General features: G+C 42.4%; 1 protein-coding gene across 2 annotated transcripts in view; it reads left to right on the top strand.

The window, feature by feature from the left end:
* Window positions 1–812: 812 nt before the first annotated feature.
* The window catches only part of CCNYL1 (cyclin Y like 1), a 48,794-nt gene continuing 38,368 nt past the window's right edge, over window positions 813–11,238 (top strand). For both annotated transcript variants that reach the window (XM_067548754.1, XM_067548755.1), the window contains exon 1: window positions 813–1,051. In XM_067548754.1, the coding sequence (XP_067404855.1) occupies window positions 844–1,051 (208 nt within the window). In that variant the 5' untranslated portion in view covers window positions 813–843. The remainder of the gene's footprint in view (window positions 1,052–11,238) is intronic.

Here is an 11,238-nt window from a genome sequence, read left to right as displayed (position 1 = left end):
CAATGTCAATGTAGACACTTACATCCTTACAGCAGTAGTTATGTCATTCTTGTCAATGTCAGGATTCCAGTGGAGCCCTGAAATGGAAAAGAAAAACAGGGGGAGAAGTCCGGCGGGACAGGAGAAGCGGTGGGCAGCTGGACCCCATTTCCTGGTGGGGAGGGGAGAAACCCTGGGTGACTTCTCTGCCTTCTCTCCAGGAAGGGGCAGCTGTGCAATTGACAAGGATGCCTGGCTCCCAGCATGGCGGGGAGAAGCGGGGGGGGGGGGGGTGGTCAAGGAGACCCCACTCCTGAAGGGCAGGAAGATCCCCTGTGAGAACAGAGAGGGGGGAAGTCCCTGGGGCCCTGCTGGTGAGGTCACACCCCACTGGCCCCAGGAGGGTGGCACAGACATTAGAGCTGCGACTGTCAGCCCACTCCCTGCGAGGATCTGGGTAGATAGTGTAGGCGGCAGCTGCCCTGGAACTTCCCCTCACCCGCCCTGCCTGTGGGGGGAGCTGGGCAGGAGCGGCGAGGGGAGGAGCTGAGGGGGAGGAGCAAGGAGGGTTGGGGGCGGAGCAGGGGCTTCCAGGATCACATGACCCAGCCGCCCGAGTCCGCTCCTGCCCTGGGATTGGCTGTGCGGCATCAGGTGACGGACGGGGCGTTGCCGTCGGGCTCTTGGGAAGGCGGTGGAAGGCTCGGTCCGGCTCTGTGGCGCCCGCGAGCCCTAGCGGAGGGGAGGGGGAGGCTCAGGCGGCTGCCGGCTGCGTGGCGGGATGTGGCGCTGCGCCCGCCCGTAGCCCGGCTCGGCCCCAGCCTGGGAGCCGCGTAGCGGGGCCGGGGGCTCCGGCCGGGCCCCATGGGGAACACCGTCACCTGCTGCGTGTCCCCGGACGCCAGCCCCAAGCTCAGCCGGGCCCGCGGGGGGGGCGGCGGGTCTGTGCCGGGACCCGAGCGCCGGGCGGACGCTTACCAGGTAGCGGCGGCGGCGGAGGCCGAGTCGGGGGACTCGGATCCTGGGGGCGGCCCCCACCTGCAGCACATCAGCGACCGGGAGTTCCCGGATGGTGAGCGGGGGGGCGGTTTGGGGCCTGTCGGGCTGGGGGAGGGCGGTTGGGCCGGGGTCCGGGCGGGGGACTACAGAGTGGGACCGGGCAGAGCGACGGGCTGTCCCTGCGTGTGACTGCGCCCTTCTGATGGGGACACCGCATGCGTGGGTGGCACAGCACGGGTACCGGCCTCCCCCTTGGGGTGTGATGGAGCCCACTTCCCTCTCTCCCTCCCGGGGGGAGCCCCCAGCCCTGGGAAGCCAGGGAGGGAGTGACACTGCCACCTGATGTATCTATTTCCTGTTGGAGGTTCTCCTTTTTCTTTGGGATGGGTGCCCATGGATACCCTCCTGGGTGCAGCACAGCCAGCTGTCCTGTCCCTTGTCCCATCCATGGGCTGGCTGCAGGGAATGCGCTGGCTGGGCTAGATGCGGCATGCACTCTTCTCCCCCTTGGGTGGATAAAGCCTGAGTCAGCTTTGCATGTGGGCATGCAACTGCTTTTGAGGAGCTTTGAAGATCTGTGCTGTAATCAACACCTTGTTTGTTCTTTTCCCCCCAGTGTTGCAGGGTGTCTCAGACTGTTTTCCGTAGATCGTAATTTAGCTCAAACAAAAAACCATTTGACTCTTCTAAATTTTATCATTCTTACAGATGGCTGGATTTTCTTCATTTTCTAGAGCAACTTACTTTTGGCCTGAAACTAAATATGAGGAATTTCAGGTCAAAGGAACTTTTTTCTTAAGGAAGTTGTGGGGGATCAGAAATAAGGCTTAGAATGGAAAATTACTGGGAAGCTTAAAAGGGTGTTATCGGCTTGCAATCTGGTCAGTTTTTTTTTTGTTTTTTTTAAATGTTAAAAGTAGTTGTAGGTTCTACAGTTTAACTTGGAATCCACTGTCAAATTTTGTGGTTTCACAAGTTTTTCTTCCCCGATGCCGTGTGGAAGCCCCACCCAAGCAGGGGAGGCCAACTAAACAGAAAACAGTGAAACTGGCTGTAGACAAATGCCATCATCCAAAAATTAAGCAATCTGTGAGGAGTTTCTTTAAATTATGATTACTTTAGTTGTCTAATAATATCGGTAAGTAAAATTTTCAGGTGGAAGTGTGTTGTACGTTGATTATAGCTAGAGCCCTGCAAATCTGCAGATATCCATGGATCATTTTTGCAGATATCAGATTGATTGCGGATACAAATTTGTATCTGTGCAAAGCTCTGTCATAACTGACTTAATAACTTTTGTGGAATTGACAGTAGTTGCTATATTTCCAATCTCTGTTTAGTGGAAAGAAGGAGGAAGTTTGGGGTGGAAGGTTAAGGAGATTATAAATTCTAAAGATTGTTTATAATGTGACACCACCCTGGGAGACAAGCACAATTTATAATCTAGCTCACAGAAAGCTAAATTACAACAGTAGATTCATTGCACTGAAAGTCCATTTTCACATAGCTCTTGTGTTCTGCACTTTCTACTTCCCCATTCACAAATGCCAGATGTTTGCTGTTCAGACTGCAATTAAATTTGGGTGTGTGCTGGTGAAAGTAAGAATTGTTCTATTGTATCTCTGTTGTCCTCTCAACCACACTTAGGAGGAGCTGACATGGTCATGCTCTGGTGGGAATTGTTTAGAGATCACCTGATGTGTATTACTGGTACTGCTGTGTGTGTGAACTTTCATTCAAATTCTGCTACATTCAATCTTTCACATTTCATGACTGTCAGCTTGACATTTTTAACTTGTCACTTGTATAACTTATATAAGAAAGCTTTGCCATCCCATTTCATGATTATAAGAACCACCGCTAAGCAAAATATACACCGTTCAAAAAAGACAGCATGTTTGCCATCTGGTGTGTAGGATGCCTGCAATAACATTTATTATTGGTCTTCCATTCTTTTCCTGAATTTAGGGACACATTTTTGGCAGTCATTAAGAAATTGGTTGCAGAAGAGTGTGAGGAAACCGTCAGTAGTGGAATGTTTAAACATCTATGGTTCTGCACAACAAACCATATGGCATAGCTGTTTTTATAGAAATGGAACTAAATAGAACAGCCAACTTCCCAGATCTCCTCTGAGACAGCTGTGTAATGCAGCAATTGGATAAGTTACATTTGCAGTTTAGAAGAAGGAAAATTCTAATCTTGCAAGAAACTGTTACCTCTCCTAATTCCTGTTGGGTGTGAGTGGGGGGGCTAAATTCTCTAATAAAGGTTCTAGTAATCTGAGCAAAAATGCCTAAATTTAAATAAATCTCAGAAATAAGGGACTACGTAATCACTTCAGTTTTGCTCCAGTGCTGAATAGCTATGGTAAGCTTAATTGTGAGTTCATCCCAGTGTCAGAATTGGCCCTAGAGCAGGGAAGCATTTAATTTTCTGGGTTTGCAGATCATTATGACAGAACTGTACAATTCAAGGATAACATAGTAGCTATTTAACACAGATTGGTTTTGTGGCTGTGGAAATTTTGATCTTGAGGCTGGACATAATTTTAGAATTTGTGATAGGCACAAATTAGACATTATAAGAGACTTTCAGAGGCATAGTTATTCACACAGCATTGCTCCTAATTCATTTTTATGTTGCCTTTGGAAAGTTAGGCCTCGTTACAATAAATGACTGACTGTTTCTTATCTTTATTATAAATATTATTGTATATCTTGAATATATTTGGTTCCTGTTTATAGGGCTGCAAAACAAAACTGAGTGTTCCCAGGTAAACTCGGAATGAGACGGTTGTGCAAATAGAGGTGTTGTGGGGCCACCACTACGAGTGTATTTTTAAAGCTCTAAAATGAGCAAGTAATGTGACTTCAGTAGTTGCAATAACATCTTAGTTTGTGGTTAATTTCACATCATGAAGGACTCCCAATATGCAAGACTTTAAAAATGAGCATTATGAAGGAGGGCTTCTCAAAAAGATTCAGGTTATGCAGGTGTCAGTATAATTTAAACATTCTATAAAATGGCAAACTTTGTGTAGCTGTTGTATACTAGATACCTGTATTTATGATGAAGTTGAAAGATGCTAGTTTCGTTGCATTGCACCCAAAGCATACAACCATCCCCATAACTACACAAGTTATATACTTTTGACTGTTAGAACATTAATGATATTGGTTGATTTGGCCCAGCAGTTTAGGGACTTACATGAAAAGGGTTTTCTGGAAGGAGTGATGTGATGGTTGAGGAAGCTTCCAGTTGTACTAGTAACTGTGGGGTTGGAACTTATTAGCCAGTTTGCATTTCACTGTTTAAAATAATTCAAGGGGGGGAAGTATTAATCATACCAGCAATTCTTTTCTCTCAATTATTCTTAGGGTTTTTTGTGAATGTTCACTTATTGACTATGGAGCAGGCAGCTACTGTCTGAAAGTGACGATAGAGACATTTCACTCAGTTTCTGGCTTGAACACAGTTCTCTGGAGTGGTGTTTGGGGGGGGGTGGTGTGGTGGAGGGAGATGACAATAAAGCAGGGATTACACTTTAAATCCCCACTCTTACTTTTATTTCGCTGAAATTGAATGTTTCAGTGGTAACAGGAACTTGATGGCTAATAGCTGAGACTTAGGCCTTGTCTACACTACAAAGATAGGTTGACCTATGTTGGGTTGGCTTACAGCCTCTGCATTAATTAGTGCGGTGGCTGATGGCCACACTACCCTCCTTGGCTCGGTGGTGTGTGTCCTCACCAGAAGCACTTCCATTTACCTAAAAGGGGCAGTGTGGGGAGCTAAGAGCCCAGTGTCTCAGCTCTGCTGGCAGCTCCCTGCTGGGAGCCCGGCTTCCCGAAAGACTCCTGGCGAGCTATCCAGGACTTCTTCCCCCACTCCTCCATCCTTGCTGGGAGCCAGGGGAAGCTGCCTGGAGCTTCTCCCAGCCAGGGGCAGCTGAGCTTTAGCTTCCCAGCTTTCTTGTCAACTTCAGAATTGACAGCCAGCAGCTGATGTAAAGAATGCAGTGTCTACACCTTACTACACCAACATAAGCCCTATGCCTCTCGATGAGGTGGTTTTATTATGTTGACGTAGCAGGGGAGTTACATCGGTGGGAGGAGCCCTTCAGTGTGTACACTTCCACTGTTTTGTCAACAAAAGCTGACTTTTTTTGACAAAACTCCATAGTGTAGACCAGTCCTTAGAGTGGTTAACCTTTTTGCTATGGATCGTGGTGATTTGTGTCTATATCTTAAATTGGAACAGTTCTCCATTTTACCAATATAGTACCTTAACAGAGTATTTTTAGCTATTGTTGATTGAAGGATAAACCAAGATTTGACATTAAGGAAAAGATAGGGTTCAAAGTACACTACATAAATCCAAACCAGTTAGCATCTGTTTTTGTTGCTGAAGACACATCTTAACTCTAATTGTAATTTGAGTTACATATTCAGTGAATATGTACAGCTGAATAAATCCCTAATATTTTTGTTACCACAAATTGGTCTATCCCAGATTCAGGACTGACTCACAGTAAATCAGATTATGTGATTAGCATCTATTAAAAACTGTACTGATGACACATGCTACAGATCATTGGACTTCAAAATGAGTGTAGAAATTTAGCAGTTTAAAAAAGTTTCTTTATTTATTGCAGACTGACGGCTTACAATCCTGGGAATCAACCAATTCATGTTCTTCTAGGGACAGTATGGTGCAGTGTTCCAACAAAGATCATTAATAGCACTACTTGCATTAGGTGTATCAAATCAGAATGTGAGAAACGCTACATGTATCAAATCTGAATTACACATAGATAAATGTTGACTTCTTAAAAGCACCTTTGGCAGATATAGATGGGGATGAGAGGAAGCTAAACAAAGAAGGAAGAGAAATGAGAGGTAGATCTGAGATAACCAGTGTGGGGTTAAACCAAGAATGGGGGGGAGAGGCAGACAAGCTTAGAAGAAATATGTAATAGCTGTTTAGGATTCAGATAAACAAGGGGGATGGAAGGGTAGTAAGAAGGTGAGGGCTAGTAAAGAATGAAAAACATAGCTCAAGGGGGAGAAGTGAAGTCTGTGTCTGTCCAGGATAAGAACCTTACTAATGGAACACAGCCCAGTACTTGGCTCTTGTTTTGACAAACCTGTCATCCTGTTTTCTTGCCATTGTCAGTATTAGCATAATTTATCTAATTAGCCAAAGGCCCATTCGAAAGATGAAGGCTGTCCAGTGGAGTAATACAGTGATGCTGGTGTAACAGCAAATCTTCATCTCAAATATCTAAGCACTATTCCATTTTATAGAATAACATGTCAACTTGCCTAAGGTGTGTGAGTGTTTTGATCTTTTAATCCAAGTAAAATTGTTTGCAAGCTAAATAAAAAATGAACTTTTTGATGCAAGAAGTCAGTTTTTTCCCCATGCTAGAAACTGCTGGCATCAAAAGCTTAATCAGCTTATATTGTGTCTTATTTTTGTGACTTGCAGTGTTTGAAGACCAGTACTGAAAGAGTTGGTGCATTCAATTGTCTGCTTAGGTAAAAGATGAAGTTGATGGTGGAAAACAAGCTTAGATTGACTCAGGACTTGTCTTCACTTACCTCCGAGATTCGGTGGCAGTCGACCAGAGTTACGCAAGCTACACAAAAAACTTGCGTAACTCCCGTTGACTTCTCTGCTTCTGTTCTGCACGCTGTCTTCACTGCACTGTGCCAACGGGAACCACATTCCCGTCGATGCAGCACTATGCCACTTGAGAAGGTGGTCTTAATACGTCGATTTCTGGATCGATTGAGTGGGTCTTTACTGACCGCTCAGTCAATCCAGAGAAGTCAATCTGACGGCGGTGAATTTGCTGCTATCAGTGAAGACATAGCCACGATTATGTCTGGGTTTTGTTTTGTTTTTTGGTCTTGTCCATTTTGTGCTATTCAGGCTTGCAGTCCTGTTTGCCTTCTAGGTTTATGATCTTTTTGCTGTTTTCTTTACTCTCTCTTGAGTGATCTTCTACTTTTCCCCAGCATTACAAATGGTATAACATCTTCACACAGGTCTGTAGCATGTCCCTGAATTCTTGACTCCCTATATTACCTGAAATGCATCTTCCTGGTAGTAGGTAGTTGACACATGATTGAAAGTGCTGTTTAAGCAATTTGATGCGTTCCCATTGGGTAGGTGGAAGTGAGAGGGTGGATTGAAATGTCTGTTAGAGTTCTACTGTATCCACATGGTAATTGACCATGAAGAGGAAAAATGCCAGTGTTGTGTACCATTTCTACCTATGCTTAGTGCTTCTAGTAACCAAATAATATCTTGTTTTCCTTTCCATTTTTCCTACATTAAATTCTGCATATAATTCTGTAGCCAGGGAATCTTATGACATGTTATCCTGTCTGCGGTTTGTATTTTCTGTTCAAGCTGTTCATAAAAAGCCTAGTGGAATTCAGACAGAAATTCAACTTATTTTATTAATTTATGATAGTAGCTCCACAGCCCTGAGGGATCATGCTATGTGGAACTCTTTTCTTAACTATAAAAATTCCAAGAAGATTTCTTTTCATGTAACTAGGGAAATGCTAGATAAAATGTGAAACAATAAGCGCGTATGACAGTAGCCTAAAGGGTCTGATGAAACCTACAAAGTAAAGGAAATTCAGAATTACATTTCAACTTGTTCTATTTTGTCCAAATATTTAGTCGTCTGTTTGCTATCTTGCTTAGAATTGTAATTCCTGTGTCGTCTTAAATAAGACTGACTTTTTATTTAAAAAAAAAAAAAAAAAAAAAAAGAAGTCAGACTAATAGACCTGTCATAGGCTTATTTAAAACTTTGTTATGGTAAAGTATTGACCCTGCTGTAGAAGAGGGGGTGGGGAGTGGGAGGAATGGCAGCAGAAAAGTGCATAAGAGTGGGACCAGAAAAACCAATGGAATAAACATCAAAATTTAAAGTAGGAGTAGTTTTAAAACAGCATTTCACCCCTGACTCCCACAGACTGAGAGCCCCTTTCCTCTTTTGCCTTGTTTAAGTAGCTTATCTTGCTTCTCCCTGCCCAGGTCTCATGCCCATGCCCAGAAGCAGAAGGGGAAAGTGGCTAAGAGCATAAGCGTCCATGGATATTGCAGAACCTGTTTAGAGCCTACATTGGTTTCATGCCTAAAAAGTTGGCTAACGGGAAGTGGTTGGGACCATGAGGCTTTTTGCTGCTGGGTGTGGGAGCTAACTTCAGACATTTAACACTACACAACTTCATTCGTTAGCTGGGAAGAAGAGGGAAACAGGGCAGGGAGTGTGGGGTAGAACATTAGTGTGAAATTGGAGCTGAGATCTTGGATACACATCACTTGCTTTTGAACTCTAACTACATCTGTATTTCTCTTTAGGGTTCTGAGGTAACTTTTTTATTTTATTCCTTACTCATAGAAGTGAAACTGAGAATTTGAAAAAAATTGACTAGAAATAAATATACAAAGTGAAATAAAACACGATTTTCAGTGTCCATAAGGAAGATAAACTGAAAACCTACACCTGAAAGAAGGGGATGACTGTGCTCAGAGAACTCTCCTAGCATCAATTCAAGCATATAATAAAGCAAGAATATTCAAACTAATTACAATTATGAGTGTGGATTGATACAAATTAGGAATTTTAGATAAAAAAAAATCCAAATTTCAGCCCCATTAAAATTCTATTGAGTTGTTAATGAACCATATAAATGTACAGAACTGCCTTTCACTGTTTGAGTTGATATGCTAAAAAAAGTCTTATGCTGTTTTTGTGCAACATAATACTGGCTCAGTATCTGTTGTGACAGGAGTACTTCAGGAGTAAACCCTTTGTACTGTCGAACTTGAGCAGCCCTTACTAAATTAAAAAAATCTTAAACTACAAATGGCATTTTTTATCAAGTCTCTTTCTGAACAAAATGTTCAAGCCTGAGCTGTTATGCTACCAATAACCAAAGCTACTATGAAGGAAGAATATGAATTGGTGCCTAAAGTGACCTTAAAAGGAAATTTTGAAAAGTCCTCTAATAAAATATGAGGTTTGCACTTTTATGAAAGTTAAGTATATAACATTTTTACTGGGGGAAAGTATTGTTGCATTTTTACTCCATTGTTTAAACTGAAATTTAAAAAAAATTTCTCTCTGAATCAGATACCCCACAATGCAAATTCGTACGTAATGCACTACATTATTTTAATTTTATCTGGACTAGCTGGAATCTGACATGCCAGATTATTGGTCCATTAATTCTGGCATATTTCTGGTAATAGTTAAAACCTGACTTTCTTGTGAAACATTCTATGTAGTACACCAGGCAGTGAGGAAATGCCTTTTTTTAAAACCCTTGCAGTGATCAGTTTCAGCTGAGAAGCCTGAGATTAAGGTTAGCATTGCCAAATTTAAAACTCTGTAGCTTTCTAAAAATTCCAGCTGTATTTTAACGTGTGCTAATTAATTCCAAATGCTGAGCAAATGCAAGAGGTTGGAGTACCCAGGGAGGTGTGGAGAGAAAAAAGTGGATGGTTTAAAGTTGATTTTTCTGCTCACCCAGTTAATTGTCACTGTTGAGTTTGTATCAGTTTTCCAAATGCCATATTAAAACGTGGTCCATTTGTCACATCTTATATCATCTCGATTTCCATTTTCCTTCCCTCCCCCAGACAGTGTTGAGGATGTCTCTTTCCACTTCTGTACATTTTGTAATTGGTTTTATTTTTCCTTCTGGAATTCTTGGACCTTTCACATTCCGACTCTTTGCCCATCCAGAATACTGTTGTTCCTTCCAATATGACAAAATTGCAATGATTTTTGCAAGATATGTCAGCTACCATTGGAAAGGTTATAATTTGCGAAGTATGATGATATTGTTTGTGTATATCATCTTTGTATTGTAAGTTATGGATGTGTGATATATCTGTATCCAAAAACTTGTGTTGTGCTATTGGGTTACATCCGCCAGGCAGATAGCATTGATGACTCATTGAGGGCTATCAGCTATACAATAAGCCTAGTAAAAGAACCCAGGGGCTACACCTTATAAGTCACCAGGACATATATGATGCCTATGGACGGGGAACTCTGAGGCTTTTCCATGCCATGTGGCTGTGTTTGGGACAAAGGAAGTAAAAGCTGCATGGCAGAAACTATAAAAAGCTGCTTCTCCATCTTGTCTTCATTCCTGCTTCCTACTCTTGGATTAACTCCTCTGCAACTGAAGCTGTGAAACAAAGGACTGAGACCCATCCAGGTACTGGATGTACTCCAGAAGAATTGTACAAACCTGCAAACTCCACAATTTTGCTAAGAATCTGATATATATGGACTTCAAAGTCATTTGTATGTATCTGATTGCTCTGACCATTTAACATCTCTTGTTTCTTTTCTTTTTATAATATACCTTTAGTTTTAGTTACTAAAGGGTTGGCTGGCAGTGTTGTATTTTGGGTAAGATCCAAACCGATATTGATCTGGTAATGTGATTGACCCTTTGGGGATCAGGAGAACATCTTGGTAAAAGAAATAGAGTTTTTAAATAACATCTCTCTTTACTGGACCTAGGTGCTGATTGGGGGCCGGAGACTGAAATGCAATAAAGGGGACTGTATTTCTTTTTTGAAACTGCTTGATAACCAATGTGAGAAATCAAGAGTTCTGTTTGTGACTGTTTTGGTGAATCTAACTTCAGTGTTAGTCACTGGTTTTAGGAGGATCTGCTCTCCTTTTTGCAGTCTGCCCTGACCTTGGTGTTTTCAGGGGGCTACCCTAGGCATAGACGGGTCACACAGAGCTTCAGATGATGAAAGCCAGTTCAGTTTTTCTCAATCCCTGAAAGGCATGATTAGTGCATGCGGTGGAATGGGCATGTATTATAATTTACAGTTCCACAGGAGGGGCTGAGAGTGATGTTTACTAGGATTTTGTTGGTTTTGTTATGAAGCAGATTCAACAGCATGAATCCTCTTGTGGGGCTATACCACAGGAAATTCTGAAAATGCAAGACCCTTAATACCACATCCAGTTTAAAGCCATTAAATGTATAAAAATATTTAAAGGATATTGCAAAGTTCTTTAATTTCTTCCTTCGTTGTTTCCTGCTAAAAGCAATTGTTTTTTGTATTTATTTATCATCTGAAGTCTTCGGAGATTATCACTTCTTCAGCAGTGACAAATGGTGTATTTCTTTGATATTGAAAATAGTATTGGACTTCCAATGGAGAATGAACCAATAGAAGTTTTAAAGATCCTGT

Source organism: Emydura macquarii, unplaced genomic scaffold (genome assembly GCF_026122565.2).
Source record: "Emydura macquarii macquarii isolate MOO-44397 ecotype Brisbane River unplaced genomic scaffold, CSIRO-AGI_Emac_v2 contig_1253, whole genome shotgun sequence".
NCBI lineage: Eukaryota > Metazoa > Chordata > Testudines > Chelidae > Emydura > Emydura macquarii.
This window is presented reverse-complemented; position numbering and strand designations above follow the sequence as displayed.